This window comes from Microtus pennsylvanicus, chromosome X (genome assembly GCF_037038515.1).
Source record: "Microtus pennsylvanicus isolate mMicPen1 chromosome X, mMicPen1.hap1, whole genome shotgun sequence".
Classification (NCBI taxonomy): domain Eukaryota; kingdom Metazoa; phylum Chordata; class Mammalia; order Rodentia; family Cricetidae; genus Microtus; species Microtus pennsylvanicus.
The window spans coordinates 16,262,823-16,289,395 of record NC_134601.1 but is presented as its reverse complement, the minus strand read 5'-3'; the positions used below and the strand labels follow the sequence as shown (position 1 = coordinate 16,289,395).

At 40.5% G+C, this 26,573-nt stretch overlaps 1 protein-coding gene across 3 annotated transcripts in view; it reads right to left on the bottom strand.

The window, feature by feature from the left end:
• Positions 1 to 26,573, bottom strand: part of Mtm1 (myotubularin 1) — a 128,855-nt gene that overhangs the window by 38,759 nt on the left and 63,523 nt on the right. For all 3 annotated transcript variants that reach the window (XM_075957591.1, XM_075957594.1, XM_075957593.1), the window contains exons 7-9: positions 14,552 to 14,635; positions 11,968 to 12,117; positions 7,324 to 7,512 (exon numbers count right to left, since the gene is read on the bottom strand). In XM_075957591.1, the coding sequence (XP_075813706.1) occupies positions 7,324 to 7,512; positions 11,968 to 12,117; positions 14,552 to 14,635 (423 nt within the window). The remainder of the gene's footprint in view (positions 1 to 7,323; positions 7,513 to 11,967; positions 12,118 to 14,551; positions 14,636 to 26,573) is intronic.

Here is a 26,573-nt window from a genome sequence, read left to right as displayed (position 1 = left end):
GTTCAACATACGCAAATCTATCAATGTAATCCACCATATAAATAAACTGAAAGAAAAAAACCATATGATCATTTCATTAGATGCTGAAAAAGCATTTGACAAAATTCAACACCCCTTTATGATAAAAGTCTTGGAGAGATTAGGGATACAAGGATCATACCTAAATATAATAAAAGCTATTTACAGCAAGCCGTCAGCTAACATTAAATTAAATGGAGAAAAACTCAAAGCCATCCCACTAAAATCAGGAACACGACAAGGCTGTCCACTCTCTCCATACCACTTCAATATAGTGCTTGAAGTTCTAGCAATAGCAATAAGACAACATAAAGGGATCAAGGGGATTCGTATCGGAAAAGAAGAAGTTAAGCTCTCGTTATTTGCAGATGATATGATAGTATACATAAGCGACCCCAAAAACTCCACCAAAGAACTCCTACAGCTGATAAACACCTTTAGTAATGTGGCAGGATACAAGATCAACTCCAAAAAATCAGTGGCCTTCCTATACACTAAGGATAAGGAAACAGAGAGGGAAATTAGAAAAGCATCACCTTTCACGATAGTCACAAATAGCATAAAATATCTTGGGGTAACTCTGACCAAGGATGTGAAAGATCTATTTGACAAGAACTTTAAGTCTTTGAAGAAAGAAATTGAAGAGGACACCAGAAAATGGAAAGATCTTCCTTGCTCCTGGATTGGGAGGATCAACATAGTAAAAATGGCAATTCTACCAAAAGCAATCTATAGATTCAATGCAATCCCCATCAAAATCCCATCAAAATTCTTCACAGATCTGGAGAAGACAATAATCAACTTTATATGGAAAAACAAAAAACCCAGGATAGCCAAAACAATCTTATACAACAAAGGATCGTCTGGAGGCATTACCATCCCTGACTTCAAACTCTACTACAGAGCTACAGTATTGAAAACAGCTTGGTATTGGCATAAAAACAGAGAAGTCGACCAATGGAATCGAATAGAAGACCCTGACATTAACCCACAAACCTATGAACACCTGATTTTCGATAAAGGAGCTAAAAGTATACAATGGAAAAAAGAGAGCATCTTCAACAAATTGTGCTGGCAAAACTGGATGTCAACCTGTAGAAGAATGAAAATAGATCCATATCTATCACCATGCACAAAACTCAAGTCCAAATGGATTAAAGACCTCAATATCAGTTTGAACACAGTAAACCTGATAGAAGAGAAAGTGGGAAGTACTCTACAACACATGGGCACAGGAGACCACTTCTTACGTATAACCCCAGCAGCACAGACATTAAGGACCTCATTGAATAAATGGGACCTCCTGAGATTGAGAAGCTTCTGTAAAGCAAAGGACACTGTCACTAAGACAAAAAGGCAACCCACCAACTGGGAGAAGATCTTCACCAACCCCGCAACTGACAAAGGTCTGATCTCCAAAATATATAAAGAACTCAGGAAACTAGACCGTAAAAGGCTAATCAACCCAATTATAAAATGGGGCATTGAGCTGAACAGAGAATTCTCAACAGAAGAACTTCAAATGGCCAAAAGACACTTAAGGTCATGCTCAACTTCCTTAGCGATCAGGGAAATGCAAATCAAGACAACTTTAAGATACCATCTTACACCTGTCAGAATGGCTAAAATCAAAAATACCAATGATAGCCTTTGTTGGAGAGGTTGTGGAGAAAGGGGTACACTCATCCATTGCTGGTGGGAATGCAAACTTGTACAACCACTTTGGAAGGCAGTATGGCGGTTTCTCAGGAAATTCGGGATCAACTTACCCCTGGACCCAGCAATACCACTCTTGGGAATATACCCAAGAGAGGCCTTATCATACAACAAAAGTATATGCTCTACAATGTTCATAGCAGCATTGTTTGTGATAGCCAGAACCTGGAAACAACCTAGATGCCCTTCAATGGAAGAATGGATGAAGAAAGTATGGAATTTATACATATTAGAGTACTACTCAGCAATAAAAAACAAGGACTTCATGAATTTTGCATACAAATGGATGGAAATAGAAAACACTATCCTGAGTGAGGTAAGCCAGACCCAAAAATAGGAACATGGGATGTACTCACTCATATTTGGTTTCTAGCCATAAACCAAGGACATTGAGCTTATAATTAGTGATCCTAGAGAAGCTAAATAAGGAGAACCCAAAGAAAAACATATAGGCATCCTCCTGAATATTAACCTTCAGCAAGCGATGAAAGGAGACAGAGACAGAGACCTAAATTGGAGCACAGGACTGAAATCTCAAGGTCCAAATCAGGAGCAGAAAGAGAGAGAGCACGAGCATGGAACTCAGGACCGCGAGGGGTGCACCCACACATTGAGACAATGGGGATGTTCTATTGGGAACTCACCAAGGCCAGCTGGCCTGGGTCTGGAAAAGCCTGGGATAAAACCGGACTCTCTGAACATAGCGGACAATGAGGACTACTGAGAACTCAAGAACAATGGCAATGGGTTTTTGATCCTACTGCACGCACTGGCTTTGTGGGAGCCTAGGCAGTTTGGATGCTCAACTTACTAGACCTGGATGGAGGTGGGGGTTCCTTGGACTTCCCACAGGACAGGGAACCCTGATTGCTTTTCGGGCTGGGGGGGAGACTTAATTGGGGGAGGGGGAGGGAAATGGGAGGCGGTGGCGGGGAAGAGACAGAAATCTTTAATAAATAAATAAATTTAAAAAAAAAACAAATAAACAAAAGTACTATTAACCGGAAAAAAAAAAAAGATGGCTACCACCTACCATATGAAGCACAAAGCTTCATTGCTGTTATCTTCGTGGCACTACATACTAAACTCAATGCCTTGTATATGCTAAGCAATTGTTCTACTATGAAATACTGAGTTCATTTGTACTAAGTGAAGTCCACTTGCCAGGGTGAACTTCAGTTAATCACCACAACAATGTGAAAAGTATCCATTTCCACAATGATGAAAAGAGACATTATGAATTTGTTTAGGAACGTGGCTGTACTTTCCTTAAAGGATTTTGAAACCTCACGGGATAGGTAAATTTGGGCCCTTTAAGAAAACCTGAAAGGGAGCTGAGAATTTTAAGAGGTACTAACTTTAGACTGCCTGTAGGAGGAGCACAGGGAAACAGGCGGACTGGAGAGGAAAGCAGCATGCAAATGTGTCATCCCCACAATAGCCGTTTTTTCTGCATATCAATGTTAGGAAGATAAGCCAGTAGCTAGAGCTGGAAAAGCAAAGCAAGCTGGGCCCCACGCCTCAGGCTTACTGTGTTAGGGGAAATCTCACAGAAAAAGGAAGGATATCACCTGAACTTCACACCTAAAAACCTATGTGTCAGGCCCGAGGCCTCAGTTTCCTAACACTCTAGAGGAGAAAACATATTCAGGCATGAATGCTTCTTTTAAGCTTCATTTACAGATCATCAGCAATAAGTTAATGGGATCCCTTTGTTGTTGATTTTTTTTTTTTGGATTTTTCAAGACAGGGTTTCTCCGTAGCATTTTTTGGTTTCTGTCCTGGAACTAGCTCTTGTAGACCAGGCTGGCCTCGAACTCACAGAGATCCGCCTGCCTCTGCCTCCCGGGTGCTGGGATTAAAAGCGTGCGCCACCACAGGCAGCCCTGGCTATCTTGGAATTCACTTTGTAGATCAGGCTGGTCTCAAATTCAGAGGTTTGCCTGCTTCTGCTTCACGAGTGCTAGAATTAAAGGCTTGTGCCACAACTGTATGGCTGATTGTTTTATTTATTTATTTATTTATTAAAGATTTCTGCCTCCTCCCTGCCACCGCCTCCCCGCCACCGCCTCCCATTTCCCCCCCTCCCCCCATCAAGTCCCCTCCCTCATCAGCTCGAAGAGCAGTCAGGGTTCCCTAACCTGTGGGAAGTCCAAGGACCGCCCACCTCCATCCAGGTCTAATAAGGTGAGCATCCAAACTGCCTAGGCTCCCCCAAAGCCAGTACGTGCAGTAGGATCAAAAACCCATTGCTATTGTTCTTGAGTTGGAACACCGGACTGAAATCTCAAGGTCCAAATCAGGAGCAGAAGGAGAGAGAGCAGGAGCAAGGAACTCAGGACCGTGAGGGGTACACCCACACACTGAGACAATGGGGATGTTCTATTGGGAACTCACCAAGGCCAGCTGGCCTGGGTCTGAAAAAGCATGGGATAAAACCGGACTTGCTGAACATAGTGGACAATGGCTGATTGTTTTAAAGACAGGGTCTCACACTGTACCACAGGCCTGCCTAGAACTCACTATCTAGCATAGGCTGGCCTCAAACTCATCACAATCCTCCTGCTTTTGCATTCCAAGTGCTGACATAATAGGTGTGATCCACCACACCCATTTTCTATTTTCCCTTTTTAGTCATTGTTTTGTTTCTAATGTGAGTGTCAGATCTCCTGGAACTGGAGTTACAGACAGTTGTGGGTGCTGGGACCCAACTTAGCTTCTCTGGCAGAGTAGTACGTGCTCCTAATCACTAAGCCATCTCTTCAGCCCCTATTTGCCACTTAAAAAAGAGCTTTTTGTTAATAAATCAGTAGACAAATGTTATCACCTCCCTCTCTTTCTGGCTGTCCACACCTTGTGGAAGAAGGCCAGAGTTACTGGCATCTGCCTGGCAGTCGCTTCTGCAAACTGCAGGCACAGACCTGGCAAGTAAGAGCTGGGTTATTTTAGCTAGCTCTGCAAGCTTATATATAATGCAATGACATATTCACCCTCCCGTAGACAGAGGGCCTGCACCTCTGCATGTGTGGCTGTTACATAATTATGGGGATTTTCAGAGATGCTTGACACTGGAGTTCCTTTCATAAATAACTGAGCATGATGTGTTAAAAAAAAAAACAAAAGGAAAAAATACATGTTTTAGTCATTGCCAAAGTTTCTGGCAAAACCAGACATTAACACAGCTCTACTTTAATTCAGCACAGTGCTCTGTCCCAAAATAGAAACCGTGTAGTGCTAGACCTTCCCAACCCTGGGCTTTGTTTAATTGAAAATGATGTGATGTTGCTGATTACATCTAAATATCCACAAGGGAGGAACAATTATTAGGGGCCAAGAGAACAGAAGTCAGCAAGGGTAAAAATCAATTAGTCAAGCACAGACTGAGTTCCCGAAAGTTCAAATTCTCCATCTCTGGTTACCTTTGAAGTCTTCCCTTTGGTTTTTCTTTCTTCAACAAAAGTGAACAACCCAAATTATCTAGAATGTTATAAAGTGCCAAGGGCCTGTTGCTATGGATATAGACAACTAGTGGAAAGACAGAGCTGGGAGGAGAGGTTTTAAGAATGACCCAGAGTGCTTTAAGGTTTAGGTGTTCTAGTTTTTTTCCTTAATATTTTCCCTCTTCTCATTCCTAAGAGGACTAGAAACAGAGGCTTATTTCTCCAGTATTAAAAAGGCATTTAAGAATTCTGTTGCTATAATGAGCTTTAGAGTTTAATATAACTAAGGTATTCATCTCACACACTTTAATATTTTAAAATATTCTTTCTAAATACTTTATTTTAATGTTACATTATATCTATTTCAGGCTAAATAAGTACATGGAAATATTGTAGTTTATACATGTGATCACCCTGAATTATATATGAAGGATAATGGGATTCAAAATATATAAAATTAAGGATAATTTGAGAAGATATTGAGATTTAATTTCCTAAATCCTTTACTTATAATTCCTAATTGACTTACCAATTCAACTTCATGACTGTTTTACATAGAAGTTTGAAATTATTTCTCCATAAACTCCAACTGTGTTAACAAATATCTCGTCTAAAGCAAACATGAAGCCAGGGCAGGCAGCCCAGGATTAAATGTGTAGGACAGCTGAGGCACAGACTGAGCAGAGCCGAGCGCCCCCACCCCCCACTCACAGTCTAACACACCCTAGGGGAAAAAGGCTTCATGCACATTCCATTTCAGAAATTGCTGCATCTATCTGGGCTGCTCAAGGACTTGCTTTGCTTTCAGGTTCTTATGATGGGTTCTGAATAATTGAAGATGTCAGATAAATGACCTTGGGATGAGCAAAGCATTAAAGATGATGAAATTTAAGTCTACAGCTAAAGAGAATAAATCTGAAAGACAGAATGTGGGAGTGAGCAACTTGGACAGACTTACCTGTGAGCATTTGTTAACAACACAGGGAAAGATGGGAGAATCAAAAACACAAAACCAGAAACAAGGCAAGGTAGTTTAATTTTAGTATTTGAGAGGCTGAGGTTGGAGGATTGTCATAAATTCTAAGCCAGACTAGACTAAACAGTGAGACCCCCACATAAACCAACCAACCAAACAAACAAACAAAAACACAAACAAGCCATTAAAAGGCAAACAACTCCTTTTCCCGAAGCCCCTGAAGTAAGGTAGGCCTGTCATCACTTATAAAGGGCATAGAGCTTCTTTTTACAACAGCTTCTGGGGCAACACCATACAGTCACTGATGCTTGCAGTGATGACCCTAATCCACTTGAAGTATATTTCACATACTCTGTTTCAAAAGGCAAAAAGTGAATTAAGATTTATATTTTGAAAAACTCAACTTCTGTGTTGGTAATTATAAAATTCATATACAGATCTACTCATTTCTTTAACTATCTTTTATAAATGATAGTTTATGGGTACAGATGGTATACACAAGGAAGTCTTGAGATAAAATTATAAATTTCAGATTTTAATAATAGCAGCTTCTCACAATTCCTGAAGATACCCCACCAGTTCACACAATGAGTAGCTACAGCCACAAGGGATTCAAAGACTACTTTTGCATAAGACTCTAGGACAAAGCCACTTTCATTACAGTTCTATACATGCCATTTAAGGAAGGCTTGCTTTGGCTTGTATTGGCTTGTTCATTTTGTGATTTTTAGCTGTTTGCTTGTTTTCGACAGGATCTCAATGTTTAGTCCTGGCTGGCTTGGAAATCATGGCAATCCTCCAGCCTTAGCCTCTCCAGTACTAAGATTATAGGCTTAAACTACCTAGGATCCTCCTGCCTCTGTCTCCTTGGTGCTAGGGCTATGGGTGTTACAGGTGTATATGACTAGGCTTACCATTCATAGTATTTCTTTTGTTATTGTTCATTCATTCACTTTTTTGTAAGTTAAGTTAGCCTAGAACTCATTATGCAGCTGAGGATGCTCTGATTTACCCGCCTCCATCTTCCCAGTGCTAGAATTACAGTTATGTGCTCAGTGAGAACGTGACTTAAAAAATTACATAAAAATTCAAAGTAAATCCACATTATGGGAAAACCATTCATGGAAAACACTGCAGATCATATTAAGTTAGGTGTCCATTGACTGCACTCACCTTGTTGGCCACTGCATTTACACTGGGTCGTGCGTCATAAATTGTGAGCTTAGAAAGCTGTCTGTTAGTTTCCCTGATTACATCCAGATATTTTTCGTCATCTTTGTTTCTTTTTCCACTCATACCGACCAGAGGCTGACTGCAGCGCATAATGACCATCTTGTTTTCTGGATGAATCCATGACAGTACCTATGGTTAGTTCAGAAAGTTTAATCTAGCGAGTCTCCAGAAGTCATTAGAACTGACAATCATGAAACAGCATACTTGCTCACTAGTCATTTTCACTGTGCATGGCATCAGAACACATACATTTAACACAACTTCTCAGAAACAATCAGAACAGTCAGTTTTATCAGCCTTTGTTTTAAAATTAACACTATAAATGGATGCTTACCACAATAAAGCTGAATTATTGAAAGGATGTATAAACCGATTGCTGGCACTGGAATTTGGTAGCTTGTGCTGTCCTTGTTATCATATAAAAACAACTTAAACAATAAGTGAAGGGTAAAGGCAATCACTGTATTACCCATAGAGGTGACTTATGTCTACCAGTCCTTTCCCAATGGTCCTGATCTTAGAATGCAACAAAGGAGGAAGAAAATACAAGGGAAGCAAAGAAAGATTTGCTACCAGGAGAGCTACCACTCTCCACCATGAAGTCTGGATCCCAATGCCTAAAAGGGCGTATGTGGCCACCCTCAGAGTCAGTCTTCAATTGATTGGCAAGCCTAGACCATGTGATGCTGGGCTTCTTAGCTCACTCAAAGCATATGAAAGTTTGCACATAAATAGTAGCTGATAACATAATGTCTTGAAAAGTACTGAGCTGGATACTGCAGGTACTTCTGAAGATGTGGGGGAGGCCTAGTTTTCATTCTCATTTTCCTTAGTTTCCTTACAGTAGGATAGTGGACAGTAGTACTTAACTGATACTTCAAAATGGCTCAAGTGCTTCCAACACAAAGCAATGATAACTATCTGAGGTGATGGATATGCCAGTTAGCTTGATCTGGTCAGTACATATTATACATATTATATATAGCTTGAGTTAGTCAGTACAATATATATATATATATATATATATATATATATATACTGTATATATATATATATATACTGTTATAGTACACCGAGTCCTATAAATATGCATAACTACAGCAGTGTGGCACTGAAAAGTCAAATGTGAATGTTTATGAATATGAAGGATATACAGAGAGCAATCAGTTCTCCTGTGGTGCTACCCTCAGGCACTGAACTTATGACCCTCCCTGGTCAGATGGAGAGAATAATAATGACCTCAAATGGCTTCTGGGAGGACAAAAGAAGAATGTCCATAAAGTATGCAATAAATGTGAGCTCACATTAGCTTCTAGAGGCAGGCTCCAGAGCCAGCAAAATCAGTTCCAAAAATGAGGAAACACAGACACAAAGATGAAACAACAAAACCATTTGGGCTCACTTAATGTAAGATCAAATATTCTGATGACTTTGAAGTTATTCCTCTATAATGGCAAGTAACATACATAGATGCTTAACAATACAGTTTTATTATGATGCTGCAAGTTTCTCACTTCTGTAAATTGTCACATTATACTAAGAATGTTTGTTTATTCCCATGCTAGAGATCTGGCCATGTCAAGGATGCTCAGACCTTAGGAAGTCCTGGGAAATTCACTGGCCTACCTTAAAATTCCACCTTCTATCACACAGCATGGTTCTCAGATCTGTCAACTGGTATGGGAGCTCCTTCTGTATATGTGCTGTGTTTTTTTTTTTTTTGGTTTTTCAAGACAGGGTTTCTTTGTGGTTTTGGAGCCTGTCCTGGAACTAGCTCTTGTAGACCAGGCTGGTCTCGAACTCACAGAGATCCGCCTGCCTCTGCCTCCCGAGTGCTGGGATTAAAGGCGTGCGCCACCACCGCCCGGCTATCTGTGCTGTTTTTATTGGTTAATGAAGAAAGAAATTTCAGGGCAGAACAGAGCAAGGTAGGGAAAACTAAACTGAATGCTGGGAGAAAGAAGGCAGAGTCCATGTAGCCGTGAACAGATGAGCCAGAATCTTGCTGGTAAGCCACAGTCATGTGGTGATACACAGATTAATAGAAATAGGTTAAATTAAGATGTAAGAGCTAGCCAATAAGAAGCTAGAGCTAATGGGCCAAGCAGTGATTTAATTAATAATGGTTTCTGTGTGATTATTTCAGGGCTGAGTAGCTGGGAACAAACAAGAGGCCTCCTCCTACAACAGCCCACCTACTTCCAATGGCCTGTATAAGACTGTGCTTGTATGAATCCTGTCATGGGTATACTCATGAGGCCCACTGAGGATTTATAGGCAGTCTACAGGAGCTAGGGGACAGTGGCTCATTCTGGATTTACTTTTTGTGCATACATGTTTTACCTGTATGTATGTCTGTGTACTACACACATGTCTGGTTCCTTCAGAGGCCACAAGGGGTGCCTGATGCCATGGAATTGAAGTTAGAGATTGATGTGAGCCACCATATAGTTGCTGAGAAGCAAAGCCTGGTCTACTGTCAAGAGTAGCTTGAGCTATTTTGGGGGGGGGGGTTTGAGACAGGGTTTCTCTGTAGCTTTGGGGCCTGTTCTAGAACTAGCTTTTTTAGACCAAGCTGGCCTTGAACTCGCAGAGGTCTGCCTGCCTCTGCCTCCTTCTACCATGAGACAGGTGGATCTCTTAAGTTTGAGGCCAGCCTGGTCTACAGTGTGAGCTCCAGGACAGCCAGAGCAGTTACACAGAGAAACCCTGTCTCAAAAAAACCAAAATAAATAAATAAGTAAATAAATAGAAGATATATTGCTAGGGAAAAAAAGTAGTCTGGGATCCAAATTAAAGGATAGTTCAGTATTAGTTCTCAATAAGTGGCAGGGTAGTTTTTGCTTACCAGTGTTTTCTAAGTATCTCAAATGAGTATATATCACTTATCCATTAACAGTATCTATAAAATTAAGACAAGTCTGCTTGTTTGAGAAAAGGAATACATATCCATTAACATAAATATAATGCAAGTGTATGAGTTCACTAACCAATGGTATTTTATTATCATATGTACCTGATTTGTGTTTAAGTAATTATTACCAATTATTTTTGTATTTTTATGTTTGTTGTTAAAGGACTACATAATACTTGTGTTACCCATAACTGGCATATCCATTTTCTGGACAAATGTTCTGAGACCTACTGTCAAGAGTCACACAATCAGAAGGTATTCTAGAAACAGCATATGACCAGGCTTATAATAATAACAGATCACTATAAAATTAATATAATGGCTGCTTTTAATATTTTTTAAGAAAAATAAGTAAGTAACCTCACAAAGAGAAAAACAACATGTTCATTATTTTTCCTACACTGTACTCTCACTCATGAAGAGCAACAGAGACTACAGGATCATGATGGTAGACTGAGATCAATGGCTTAGGCCCAACTGTCTCACTTTTTGTCCTGTCCCATATGCCACGAAAAACACAGACAGACAGACAGACAGATATAATCTTTTACACAGCAGATGCTCAATGAAGGCTAAATAGTTAGTGGCACAAACCCATACATACTAGCCCAGTTCTCCATTCCTGGTATAGGCAAAGCATATACCAAAAGACAACTGTCTGGAGCCACAGTAGTATAGTCTGCTTTTCTACTATAGAAAAACATGTCCAAGTAGAATATAAGAAGACAGAACTTCTAACTCTAGCTTCATATTCTAACAAAATGAGTTAAAGAACATCCTTTCAAGTCCAATTTGATCAGGAAAATATGAAAAGACACTAATCAGAGAAGCAAGAGAATTTAAAAATTAAAATTCCTCATAGGCTGACAATACATGGAATTTTTCCAAAAAATATCCTTTTAAGGACAAGAATGTCTACACTTAGAAGTCAAAGGCAAGGTGACATTAAATCTTAATTTCTTCAACCACTTTTTTTTTAAATCTACTAATTCGAAACAAAACCCAATGTACTTATTATGACAGCTCTTGAAAATTAACAGGGGAAGAAAAAAACAATCTCTAAATTTTTAGTCAATAAAATTTATGCACCTAGTAGAAACTATGACATGTCCATAAATATTTAAGGACTGAAAAAGAACTTTGTGAGCTAGGTTCAGTGACATGGTAGCATAATATCTGGAATAATCTGTACTTGACTCCAGTTTGTTAAGGGGATGGAGGCAGCCTGCAAACAGGATGCAGATAAGCACATCCCGGAGGCGGCATAAAAGCCTGCACTAACACACATTCTAATAGTCGGGTCTTTTCGTTGCTGCACACTTTACCCGACAGTTAGCAAGAGCCTGCATTTTGTCAGGTCCTGTGCCATAATGATGACAGTAACCAAGAGCCTGACCTTTCTTCCCTACATCCCGGAGTTAAAGTGTACCATTCTCACTGGTCCTCTCATTTAGAGCTTTTTCCCTGCCTTCCTTCTTCACCCTGGATTCAAGACTCCTAAAAGGCAGGTGTTCGTTCTCCCATTTCACAAGGTGCTACACTTGCAGTAGGAACTTGATAATTACTCCTCAGAATGAAAGTCGGGAACAAAAATGCTCTGTGAAATACAGGACTACAGTTCTCATGAAAGAAAAGGCATTCTCTGGGGGGAAATGTGACATGGTACTCACAGGAATCCGATTCCGGGATCTAAAAATTGCAACTCTCCTGAGGTCATCATCTGAGGTCCGATAAGGAACCACCAAAAGAGCGGGGTATGTGTCACACAGTTCATAGCACTTATTAATAAAAGTTATCCTCCAATGGCGATCGGGCAGCCCCTGCAGGACAAAAGAGAATGTAAGTCAGCATGAAATGACTTTATCTCTGCAACATCTGGGCTCTTTCTTCTAACATTATGTGTGCATGCCTCTTTGACCACAGAGTGATTGGCAGCCTACCTATTTACAATAAGGATGTCAAATCAATAATTCAGACAACATGAGAACATGGACAAAACACTGGTCGATTCCAGAAACTGAACTATCTCTCATAACTATAGGTTCTATGGAATTTGACGTCTTCCTTTATTTCACGTAGACATATTCTTTATTTCTTGTGCAATACAGATAAGCCTATTTCATCTCCTAGCCATGCATCCCTCCCCTTCCATTCCAAAGGAAAGTGCCATGGGCAGTGTTAACCTATGTCTACGTGAGGGTAGCAACTTCCTCTCCCTGCTCCAAATAAGAGAGAATGATGCAGTCTGCTCCCAAGTGGAAAGAGGGTAAGACCATGAAAAAAAGCACTGGGGGGGGGTAAGGAAACCCTTCTGGGAAAGCTCATTTCGCCACCTCCAATAAGTTGTTTAAATCAAGAGGCTAGAGACCCAGGATCACTCGGTAACTTGTGTGAAGAGTGAAATCATTAGTATTTTAAGCAGACTGCTAGTACGATAGGGAGACACAGACGTCACCCCTGCATCAACTATGAACAATAACCAGAGGTGGTGGAATATTCTTTCCCCATACTCACAAATGCACAAGTACACACATGAACATGAGCTAGGTGGGTGTTTGTTTTGGGGACAGACATTGTACCTGTTCTTTAGGTCTGGCCCTATGTACCACGACCAAACAGATGTTGAGTCTGATGCTGAGTCCAATTAGAGAGTTTTAAGTCCCATCAGAAAGTTATAAGAAAAAAAAGATTGAATATAATGGCAGTCTATATAACAAAATACCTACAGAAATTCATCTATGCATGCAATTCTTAAAAAACAGAATTTTTTTGGTTTCAAGCTAGAAGCTCAAACTAAAGGAAAGTGTTACTATTGTCAACTAAAGACAAATAAGGTAAGAGAGTTTCCTAATAATATCAGAGAGACTTGTTTCTAAAGCATGAACAATATTCTAATGGTCTTTCTCTCATCTCAGCAGTCAGTCTAGAAGAGAGGCCATGTAAAGGAGAGCTACACACCCTTTGAAAACTCAGTAGACTAAAGCTGAGTCACAGGCTCCCTGCTAACTATATTCTAGAGCGAGACCTCCCTTCTCCGACCCCAGGGTATAACATCTGCTGATGGAGGTGCGAGCCACTGACCAAAACTGAAAACTGAAGTCAAGCAGGGTCATGGGGGTCAAGTGGTGGCTGGGAAGTTCTTCACAAGCTTAGGGTTCTCGAATAGCACTTTGTGTTCACTTGCTTTGCATACAAAGCAACTGGCCTTAATTTGATTCTTGAAAGCTCATTTCATAACATTTCCAAATTATTTTAAGAACCTCATAGAAGAAATATGAAAAATTCCATTGCAAAACTTGTAGCTGTACCACAGAATTGGTTATATTAGAGGTCAAATTGTGGTTTTGTTACATAATATGCTTGTTTGTGACATTCTTTACGAAAGTTCTAGAAGACATTTTCCCTTAGTCTGTGCAGGGTGTGTATGACACGTGCATGCACATGATGCCCCTGTACATACCACTGTTTATATTTGTATGCACACATACAAAAGCCAAATGCTGATGTCAGCTCCCTTCATATATTCTTCTCTAGCTTATCTTTTGAAACAGGAACCTTGCTGAACCTGGAGCTCAATGATTGGCTAGACTGGCTCAGGCCAGAGAGCCCCTAGGATCTTCCTGGATCTCCTTCCAGAGCTGGGATTACAGGTGTAGGCTGCCACATTTAGCTTTCTCCAAGGGTTCTGGGATCCAAGCTCAGATTGTCATGCTGCAAAATCTTTACTTATGGAGTCATTTCCCTAGCCCAAAGTTCATGTTCTTATTATAACACATGAACATACATGCAGGTGACATTTACATGAAGATATTAAAACTATGTGGATATTATATATTAATTGTAAGAATAAAGTTCTAACTCATTTGATTCTGTAATTCAGAACATATATAATTTAAATAAAAAGATCAGTAATATTTAAGCTTATACATACACACACAGAGTAATGTATAGAAGTTTGACTTTTCTAGACCCTAAGTATTTAACTCATTTCATAAACACCACAAAATGGATGTTCCTCATCTAGGAAAGGAAGCAGAACCCAGACATTCAGCTTTCAATGCGGCTTTCAGAATGAGCTTGCTAGATACAAAAGGAAAATAATGAACAATATTTTACAAAATGTGGATGATACCACAGCCATGAACACATATTAGGTAACGCTTTTATTTATTCTAAGACGATGACTAACAATATCATGTCCCTATGCATGTTTGCAATTCAACACACTCCAGACAACAGTATTTATCGACTTACCTGCCTTCTGTATTCTGCAAGTGGATTATAAACAGACCACCCATCCACATTAAACTTCTCTTCATTTAAAAATGCAAACAATGGCTAGAAAAGGCCAGAAACAAAGGAAGTTAGAGTTCAGTGTGAAACAACAGTCTATTAATAGTCCATACTTTCATTTTCCCAAAATAGATTTCAAAGATTTGCTAACCATGAAATTTCAACTCAACTTGAGACTTACAACAAAGAAACAACTGTAGAAAATTCAAATCAGCTTTATATTAACTTTTATCTTCGGGGAATAATTACTTTTAAAACCTCAATTTTCTATGGCAACAAATGTCACTTGTTTTTAACCACACACACCAGATTTCCAGACTAAAAAGTACCCATGAATTTTAAAAATTATTATCAACTGAGCACTTGAAAGTCACTACAAAAAATAAGAAATCCAAGAATGATTATTAAATAGTGTACCTGCCTCAAGAGACTGTCATGACATGTTTATCTATTTAAAAAGAGACAGAAAATTAAGAAACTTTTAATTAACTGCTCTCTATGAATTCTGAATCAATATTCTGGCCTCTGAAATGACAAGATTCTGACCTCTCGAGGCACTATTGATAAATTTCCTAGCTTCAAATACCATCTGTCCTCCAGTGGCCATTCTAGTCCTTGCTCTGGAAGTGGCTATCTAAGTGTCAACTCCGTAACACCCCAGGTACCTCAAAGGCATGAGCTGGGAGTGAGAGTGACTCTAAGGCTAATACCACAAAGCAAATCCTTGCCTCCACCTCAGCAGTCCAGGTCTTCCCAGTGTCCTCAGGTTAGTCGATGAGAACCCACCCTCCTGGGTTACTGTGCTGCCAGTCTCAGCACCAGCTGCCTACCCCTCTGCTTACCACGGTAACTCGGAATTACTTCCATTTTCAACTTTTAGCTCTAAGATCAGAGCAACAATGCTATAACATTAAGTTAGGTCAAGGCATTACCCTGCCAAAATCATCTCATGCCTTCCCATTTGGCTCATGGCAAAAGTTGAAGTCTTTCTAATGGCCCACATGGCTGTCTGCCATCTGGCCACTTCTAGATCCTCTATACATAGTTACTAAAACAGAGCTTGGTCCAGAACAAATATTTTTGACTGAGGAGCACAGTGAATACCTGAAGCCCCTGCAAATCCTGGAGATGTTGTGACTAGATGCTTCTTCAATAGGCATCTATCTCCCTATCCATTTTCTTCTGTTAACTACTCTGAATGCCAGTGCCCCTTTCCCCACATTACATGGAGTTTCTGGAAGAGTCTTTGCAGCAATAGTTTTATTTTAGGGTAAAATCTGATCACCAACATGCTGGAACCCATTGTCTTCTTGATTTTTTCCAAGTATGCAACACACTCATGCACTCTAACACTGTCAGACCTAAGTGTCATATTACATACTGGGTAGCATGCATCTCACATATTAGTCATGGCATGGACCACCTAAGGAACTGATCAAGGCCCCAGCCTGATACGGAATTAATGCTTAAGTTTTCGATGCCAGTGGGAAGAAGAAATGAGGTCTGTTAATGGATATCTATCTCAGACTTTGGCAAGAACAGCACTAACATGTGTAGTGGACTTCTCTAGTCATAAGCAGAAAATCTGGGTCTATCAGTTACATATCATCACGTTGAACACCTGATACCATCATAGTCAGTATCTGGGGTGGGTAAATCCTCACTATCCCTAAATGCTAGGCTCTGGGCAGAGTTATAGATGGCACATAATTTGAGAATTAAGGATGTGTAGCTACACACTTTGTAAGAAAACAGTTTTTGACTTCTTGAAATAAGTTCCTGACTCCTGCATGACTTTAGGAGCTTCACCTTTACTTCTCTGAATCTCTCTCATGAAGCACAAGTGAACATGAAACCACTTTCAATACAAATGCTATTTTTGAACCAATGGCTTAGATAAAGTTTCTCCTAGAGAAATCAACTGTAGGAATGTTTTAATAGGCCAGTAGCACTTTCTAGGCACATTACTATTTCTTAATCTTTGACAGCAACACTTACTTGTTGCCTTGGGCATTCCTTGATGTATCTTACATGAATATTATTGCAAATTTTTCAGAAGATTAAAGGTATATGGTCAAAATTGCCACCATCTCTGTATTTCCCTTAACACCTTGGGCTAAAGAGAAATCAACATACAGGCAATGGTATTTTTTTGTCATTAGTACAAAAACAAGACAAGGCCTCCATCAGCTCTCTATCAGATGGCCTTTCTCAAGACATTGCTTCTACAATGACACTTCACAGTGTGCACTGGGTCACAGGAGTATGCAATCTGCAGCTAATACATGTGTCGCACAATAGCTATCAAAGAGGCTAACACATTTGTAGGTCACCCTGTCTCAGTGTCAGGTCTCACTCTCCCTGTGGAAGGCAGCAAAGAGCTCCTAGTTCACTCTGAAACTAGGAGCCACGCATGCACCTCAAATACTTTGGAAAAAACATTTTAATCACATAATTGCTAAAATTTCTCTTCAGGAAGTTATATAAGCATCACGTGTGATGCTGTATCTGAGCCTGGGGTGGAAAACAGTAGAAGCTTAAACCACTATTTTCACCGTTCCAACAAATTATCTTTTAATTATAGGGAAACATGCTTTAAAAAGCATTCCATAAACCATTTGGCTCAAGAGAAGCAATCATTCTAGAACAACAGATGCTTATAGTTTTCAAAGCAGAACATACTGGGACTTTTTCTAGATGTTTTTCTTTTTTCCTTAAAGATTTAGATAAGAGAAAGAAGCAAGAATCTTACAATGTAAGCTCACTGCTGCATAACATGAAGGCAAATAACTACAGAAAATAAAACAAGTATTAAGCAGGAAATCCAAGTTAACAACATCCAAATCCATACACCAGTATATCACTAAAAAGTACAAAGTCCCCCACAAGTGGTAACTTATTACTAACTTAACTCAAGTTCCTGTCTGAAAAACATTTTAACCTGAAGTTAATGGGTTACCCAACTTGAGATTTTCAGCTAGCATTTTATTTTCTACTTTAGACAATACATTTTAGAGTTTTGAGGTCATTAGCATTTCATTAGTGAATTGACATTCCCAAATATAACCTTGGTGGGTCTGGTTTTGCCTCTCCATCTGAGAAGTGATGTCTCATCGAGAGAACATAACCAGGCCTAGAGCACTTTCTATTCCAAGCATCAAGCAAGCAGTGCCATTTGCTTAGTAGGTGAGGATGCCGCCCACTCTGTAATTTGCCACATACCCAGGTGAGGATGATATCTACTCTTTTGACTGCCTAAGCACTGATTCAATTTCTTTGCCCATGGAAAACTCAAAAAGGATTCGGTCCTAGCCTAATTTTTGCCAGGAATTGGTGATGTGCTGTTTGTCAGTATGCTCTTTGTAGCTTCCTCCTGGGGTATGGGTTTTCCCAACCAGGGTTCTTCCTTAGAACTGGGGTATGTTTGGCAGGTCCACTTCCAGACACCCGTGTCCCACCTTACATCTGTAGGTCTTTAAGAGCTAACTTCCCTCCTACCCTGGTTCTAGAAGGAAAGGTAGCCTCTAGCAGAATGCTTAAGAATCTGTATGTAGTCAAGTTATTTGAGCAATGGTTCTTATTCAAAGTTAGAACCATGGGATCACAGATTTACAGAGAATGGGAAGGGGGACTCCATGTAGCCTTCAGCTAGTTTCTCTCAATAACATTTTATGTAAGAGAACAATGTCAAGACTGTGCCAGGATATTAGGAAAGCCAGGCCTGGCCCAGGCCTCAGCAGGTACACAGGTTTTTCCTTTGTTTTACCCTCTATTGATATTTGGGCATTCCATCACTTCTAGTACCTACTAGTCAAGCTGTGAGACTAACAAAAAGAGCATATGCATGTTTTTCCACATTAAAAATAGCACAATGTAACATTTGAAAAATGTTAAAGGACAAAGTTGAGATGAAAATCTCCAATTTTGCACCAGGGAAAAACAGCTTGGACATATAGAATATAACTTGTCATTTTCATTTAGCTACATTTAGCATTGTTGTGTCTTGGGGGGAAAGCTCCAAAATAACAACAGATTCTGGCTTTTTGCTTAGCCATTATTTTAAAATGGCACCTATATAAAGATTTGCTTAAATCATGTAGATAAGTTTCTAAAAACTCATTATAAGTTAGCATATAAAGTAATGGGTTTCATTATGGTATTTTACTCCATGTATCTTAATTTTAGACTGGGTGTTTAAACTTTTATTGAGCTGTATAAATCTCCTCTGATTGACTGGGGTTTCCTCCATCACATGAGACCTCTTCACACAGACCTGTAGTGTCATCTCAGAACTGGATGTTTGAGAGTCAGACTGATGAAGGCTCAAAATGATCTCAAATAGAAGACAGTTTCATGGAAATCATGTCTGCAGTATTTGGGAGCCTGGGTGTTGTGCAGTGGTGAGACTGATTGCCTAACACGCCTAAGAGCCTGGGTGCAAATCCTTAGTTCCAGAAGAACAAAGAAAAAACAGTAGTCTAGTGGAGACACTGAGGGGCTCTGTATACTTCTAAGTGCCTTCAAATGACCTGACCATCCCACAGAAACACATGGATGCTTAGGAAGATCAGCTCCTTTGAAAAAGTAGATAGATTTATTTCTCTGAATATCTAACCTCAAGATTCTAGGCAACTACTTACTAAGTGGTTTTTTTTCTGACATTTTCATTTCTGTTTTGGTGGAGGGGTTGATTCTTTTTAGACAAACACGATATTATTTTAGAACCTTAGCTTGCCTGGAATTCTCTATGTAGATCAGGATGGACTCAACTCTTGGAAATCCTCCTGCTTCAGCCTCTCCAGTGCTTAGATGACAGGTATACCTCTATGCCTGAGTTTTGCTCCATTTTTACAGGAATTTATTGAACCATTTTACCATTCTACCATTTTAGGGTCTACAATGTCCTTATTTGTACCTTTTAGATTACACTTAAGAAACAAGGCTATTTCATTTCAGAAAATTTTTCATGAAAGTCTGAAGAAGAACCCCCACATTTAAGAGTATTAATACTTTGAGAATTAAATACAATATATTTTAAGCATCTTAATTCCCCTTCTCCAATTTCTCCCATTTCCCTACCTTCTAACTTCTTACTATTTTTTTAAGTTATCACAAGCAATATTTGGTTGTCCTCTTGGCTGTGAGTCCTGCCCTGTAGCATGGGTTGACCTACCGGTGGTCACACCCTAAAAGAAGACAGACTCTCCGTCACCCAGCAGCTATCAGATGCCAAGACCTCCTCAGCTAGGAGTGGGACACATCATGCCCACATCTCAGCCTCCATCCTCGGATTTAGTTTGCCTGGGGCTTGTGCAGCTGTCCTTTAATGTCTGGAAAACACAGTTTCCATCTAGTTGTTTACCACCTCTTAAAATCTTCAACCCTTCTGTAAAGATCCCTGAACTTAGGGGTGAGGGTAGAGACATCCCATTCAGGGCTGAGCAGAGGACAGTCTTTTATTTTCTGCCATTGTGTGTCCCCATGTTACTGCCATTATTATAAGAGGAAGAAGGTTTTCTGGTGAGGGTCGGAGGATGCACTAATCTATGGGTCTAGCAATAAGTCAGTAGGAATTGTTTTGCTAATACTATGTTCATTTAGCAGAATATAGTCTTAGTTTCTCCCCTGGGACCTATGACCTATTACGTCACAGGTGTCTGGTCCAACAGCCATGCCAGATATGGCCTCTATCTTGTGCAGCTGACTTTGGATTCAATCACAAGGAGCATGGTTAATCTGATAACATTTCTACCACTATTTTATCAATGAACAAGTCTTGCCAGTCCAGTCCAGTGATTACTGTAGCTCATAGGGTTCATAGCTGGGTAAGGTTGATGATTACTTCTCTCTTCCAGTGGCATGTGTAGCACCTTCCAGTACTATGAAAACCAGGCACTCTTGCTCTCTCTTTCACACACACACACACACACACACACACACACACACACACACACACACACACACACACCACCACACACATATACACACAACGAATGATTTTTAAAAAGAAAAAATGGCCGGGCTGTGGTGGTGCACGCCTTTAATCCCAGCACTCGGGAGGCAGAGGCAGGTGGATCTCTGTGAGTTCGAGACCAGCCTGGTCTACAAGAGCTAGTTCCAGGACAGGCTCCAAAGCTGCAGAGAAACCCTGTCTCAGAAAAAAAAATGATGAAACAGGTTCTGCAAGCTTTGGCTTGCCTTTTACCATAGTATCACCTATTCCTAGCACCCTTCTACATGTACACGGCCCTTGGCAACAAGCCCCTGCATTGGTAGTCTGTCTGGCTTCTTTACATTGCACACCACTCATTCAGTTAGGCCTAACCTGGTTGGTGTTTCTCTGCTCATCTTTCAGTATTTCCCCTTCTAGGAAACCCTTTTATGAATGCTCCCATGAGATCTCGTGTACCACTCTACTATATGCATTTGCTTGTCTACACCTGATATGAAATGCTCTTCTGGATGCTGTTCATGTTTTATTACCATTGCTTAATAAAGAAGCTGCTTTGGCTTATGGGATGGTAGAATATAGCAAGGTGGGAAATCCAAGCAGAGATAGAGGAGGAAAGAAGGCGGAGTCAGGGAGATGTCATGTAGCTGCCAAAGGAGTAACATGCTGGCACCAGTAAGCCACAGCCTGGTGGCAATACAAAGATTAATAAAAATGGGTTAGTTTAAGACAAAAGAGCTAGCTAGAAATATGCCTAAGCCATTGCCCAAACAATGCTGTAATCAATAAAGTTTCGGTGTGATTATTCAGGTCTGAGAGGATGGGAAATGAAAGTGCACTCTCCACTTACATATACCATTCAGGTAATAGTGATCCTTAGGGAGTCCCTAGATATAGTTGGTGGAAATCAGTTCTAGGTTTGCAGTTTCTACCATGACAAAGGTATTGAATATCCAAGCAAAAGTACATGGAGAAGAGATTAAAAAAAGAGGAACAAAGGAAAGCTGGCCCTCCCAGACAGTGAAACATCTTACAAATCTTGAGCAGCTAAGAGATGGATGTGGTGACATATGCCTCTATTCCTAGCACTTGGGAGGTAGAGCTAAATGGATCAGGGCTTCATGGACAGCCTCTTTATACAACGTGTTCAAGGCTAGCCTGGGCTACATGAGACCTTGCTCTCTCCCCTGGGGAAAAAGGTCATGCCTTCAACAAATAAAATAGTGCTGGGCTGGAATTGTAGCTCAGCAGTAGATTTCTTGCCCAGTGTACAAAAGATCCTGGGTTACAAAAAAATAACAGTACATAGCTAGAATGACAGATGAAAAAGTATGACAATACATGATAGTTTACCTATTATCAGTGGACTAGTCAACAAGTGCTATTTCAACAAGGGTACTGTACAAATATATTCCTACTAAGTTTCAAATCGAGGACAAATGGCTGTGGTGCCTATTTAACATATGAAATTGTACCTGGCTGCCAGGTTCTCCAAGCATCCCTCAGTCCCTGCCTGTTACAGGGCATGGCTGCATACCCTGCTCTCTGTTTCAACTCTCCAGCCCAGGGCCTAGGCTGCCCTTTCCCCAAAGGCTCCTCCCTATAAAATGCAAACATTTGGTTATCTACCCCCTGTACCTTTTGCCCTCTTGGTTGTAGCACCTGTTCCCCTTCTCTCCCACTTCTATCCTCCACCTTCTCGTCACATGGCTCAGCTGAGCCTAGTCATGCCCACACTGGGCTCCTCCAGATGTCCCTGGCTCTGCCTATGCTTTCCCTTCTATCTACAATAAACTTTCTCTTCCACCATACCTAGAAGCAGTCATGTCCTTCCTTTTCCTTTTATTTCTTTTTTCATCCAATTCCAATCCCAAATAAATCAAACTCCTAAAAGAAAATAATATAACGCTTTTGTAGTGCTAATCGGAAGCATTTCCTAAGTGAGCTACACAGCCCAGAAGTTATAAAGGCAAATTGTACAGAGAAAAGTTGCCTTCACGGGCCTCAGCTGTCTCTCCTTACAAAGGCCTGCTTACCTTATGTGCCTTGTTGTCACCTATAAATCTGGATCTGGGGAGCATTCCCATTATTCCCTAACTCACTGAAGTGGCTTTTTTATGCTGAAACTGTATTTTGTATAAATGACATGGGTTTTTATGCTCCTAACTTCCTTCTTGGGTCTAGAATCTGGTATGTGCTAGGGAGAAGGTATCTTAATGACCAGCTCCTGCTAAAATCCCTGGGCCCTAAGTCTTACATCCTCCCACTTTTCAGCAACTCTAGAATTTTGCTATATACCAGAGCATGGGTGCCTTTGTAAGCAACTTTTGATAAAAAACCAGGATGAGCTTTCTTTGTTGGAAGTATCACAACGGCATCCTGTCATCGCTGGAAGGGAACTCTGGAAGCTGTGGTTAGTGTCCTGGACTTTGTTCTGTGCAGCTTTTCCCTTTGTTGGTTCTACTCTGTACCCTTTGATTACAATAAATCATACCTGTCACACAAGTAAATCATACAAATAAATGGTGAGGCTTGGAAGTTCTAGTGAAATTAATGCACCTGAAGGCGGTCTTAGGGATCCCTACTATACGGTCAACAAATTCTACCAAATGAATGTCCTAACATTTTCCATAGCAAGAGCACTTTATTAGCACAGTCCAAAGTCATACTGAGGCAAACCCGTGCAACTCATATTAAAAGTCAATAGAGCTATTAAACAAGACCAAAAAGGAAATGAACAGAAGATAGAACATAATGAACATAAGAGCAAAGTTGCAAATATGAAACATTTTAACTATAACATAAATACTTAGCATATTTTGTATTTTGGAGTATTTCATATTATAAATGCTTAGCCTATAAAGTTCATGGAAATGTTCCACAATCCAGAAAACACCAACACTGGGAATATATTTTGTACCAGCACTTTGGAAAAAGGATATTCAAAGTCTCCCCTAGCACTAGGTAGGCAAGTAATTCACTGAATGAATACACTAGTTGTTGTGGGGTAAAGCATACAGGAAGGGAGTTGCTTTTTAAAACGGTTTTACACTTCCTGGGCTTTCAATAAGAAATATCCAAGAGCTATTTAAAATTGAATTGAGGGTTAGGCAGATGGCTCAGTGGGTAATCTGTGAACATGGGAACCTGAGTTCCATATCTCCAGAACGCATATAAAAAGCCAGCTGTAGAGGTGTCTATAACCCCAGTACTGGGAGAAGCAGAAACAAAAGGGCTTGTTGTTAGCCAGCCTAGCTGAAAAATGGTAAGCTCCAGATTCTGTGAGAGACCCTGTCTCAAAGGAATAAGGTGGAGAAATGACTAAGGGAAACATCATAATGTCAAGCTCTGGCCTCCATCCAGTGAGTAAACCTGCACCCCACATGTACATTTACAAAATTAAAATATGTTGAATAAACACTTTACCTAAACAGACTATTCCGATGGGCTGGCTCCTAGAGATTCATATTTATTTCATCCACTTATGTAAATATATTCACTGGGTCAATATTTACTGAGGACCCACTGTAAACAGGTATTAAATGGAGAAAACCACAAGGAGGACAATATCATTGTCTGTAAGGACTTATAAATTCTCCACAGGAGCGAGAGGAAGAGGGCACAGTTGTAGATCATTTCTACAAAAAGGGACAGTGGGCTCCAGAGGACAGCAGGGTGACTTCCTGACAGATATGCTTGAGGATGTTGGTGGCATTTAAGCAACGCTGGAAAGGTAAGATGACTCTGGACAGTTTACCAATGATGATGGTAACAAAAAGGTCACATGGTAGCCAGACTCAGAGAATACTGCATGGCCATTAGCAAATACCTCAGCAGGAGGGTAGGAGAGTGAACAAACACAAGGATGGGGCCACCCTGTGGAAGAGACAGAGCTTCCCATTAAAACTGACAGAGGGGAAGAAGTTTCCAGGACAAGGATATGAGAACCAGGACTGCATCCAGACAGCACGGACTAGCAGAGATGAGACCAAATACAAGTAGGAAAACTAGCCAAGGCCACTTGTGAACCAAACAGCCTGGGAACAAGAACCGTTTCAATTTAGTCATCACTAAGCAGCAGAGAAAACGCAAGAGGAGGGAGATGACATCAGCTGTGTCTGAGGCACACAGAGGGTATATTTGGAGGGAAGATGAGAGAGTCATTTTAAACAAGCACTTAAAGCTAGGTAGCCACTAAGAAATATGACAGATGTGTAAATCTCGCTTAGAAAGGAAATCCTGGTGGACATGAGAAAAAGATTATCCAGCAAGCAAGAGAAGAAAGCAGACTTTTCTAGAAAACTCACATTTAGCCAAAGAAAAAATGCAGGAAGAAGAAGAAACCTATCTATGCCTCACAAGCGGGAGGATTATCTAGAAATGTGATACTCTGGTATGTCCAACCCGCTGACATTGTAAACAATGTTGTCATTTATAAAGTTCACATGTGACAACTGTGCAACCGAGTTGCCACAAATCCACAAAATCTCAAAACCAATTTCTCTTAACATGTTGAAGTAAGCTTATGATTTTGTACTGGGCTACATCTACAGCTACCCTTGACCACACGCAGAGCACAGGTCATGGGTCAGACATGCTTAGACAGTGGTATCATGAGACTTTTGCTCAACAAACCAACGAGTATATAGTAATAGAAAACCAGTTTTTCAATGTACCAATGAACCTGTGAGACGAATAAATGTACAGAATCCCCAAACTAGGCACAATCAGGAACATAAAACTTAATGAATTAATTTTCAGGCCTCTTGGGGTTTGTGAGATGGGAAATGAAGCTGATGGGTCTTATATTGGGAACTTCCTTCAACAAAGAAACCTGGCCTTCAAAATGCTTACCTCATAAGCCAGGGATAAATGGGACACAATCTCTTTTGGGTTCCAAGAGAGCCTGAGCCTGAATTACTGATGCTGACCAAAGAAGAAAACATACGTCTGACCACTGCCTACCTAGAGACTTTCCAGCCAAAGGTCAGCCTAGCATGTTTCCTAAATCAGAAAATGAATGGTTCCCAAAACATCCAACAGGAGAATGAATTTATAATCTCAAGCTGCTTTAGGGGCTTGGCAGAAGAAATTCGGAACCCTTTCAATTCTGGGCTCAGAGTATTTCCATAGATAACAGTCCAAAGAACAGGAGATTCTAGGTAGTAATCAGCAATACAATAAACAGAATCCCAATACTCCCCTTTTGTAGAAAAGCCACAAAGACTGAATTTTAATACTTGGGCACTACGATAAACAAGTACTCTTTGAAAAGAAGGGCTGTGGAGTGAGAAGGAAGGCTCAAGAGACTGTGTGCGTGCGTGTGTGTGTTTTGGAGTGGGGGTGGGGGGTTGTATATGTGAGTGCAATGTTTACAGAAGCCAGAAGAGGGCATCAGATTTCCTGGAGTGAGAATTACAGGCAATTGTGAGCCATCTGATATAGTTTCTGAAGACTGATCTCAGGTCTTCTATAAGAGCACTTAAGTGAACCTGGAGTTCACCAATTAGGTCAGGTTCCAGGAATCTTCCTACCTCCCTTGACCTCCTCAGCAACGGGATTATAAGCACACACCAACACCATGGTCTAAATGTAGGTTCTGGGGATTGAACTCAGATTTGCATGCTCTGCTGACCAAGCCATCTCCTCAGTCCTGCTTTTAATGAAGTGTAAGGTTTGGTGCCATTTTGGAATAGTTCTGAATAAATGGGTCGGGGTGGGTATGGAGATGATGGTCTTGAGTTCTGGAGTGGATGTTGATGAGGCATAGACAGGCAGGTAATTCAGTTCTTTTGAAGCAGACAGCAATTCTGAGGGGTATCTAGATAACACCCCGAGTCCAGGAGCTGGTCAGTGCTGAGAAGAACCAAGCACAGTCAAAGGCTTTGAGGAAGACAGCAGTTGGGCGGGGAGAGATCAAAGAGAAAGAAAGGCTAAGTCTCAGAGAAGGCAAGACAGGAGATTGAAAAATATGGTTAGTTTCTTAATTAGCTAATTTTACTGCTTATTCAAGGGAAAATGTCTTGACCAAAA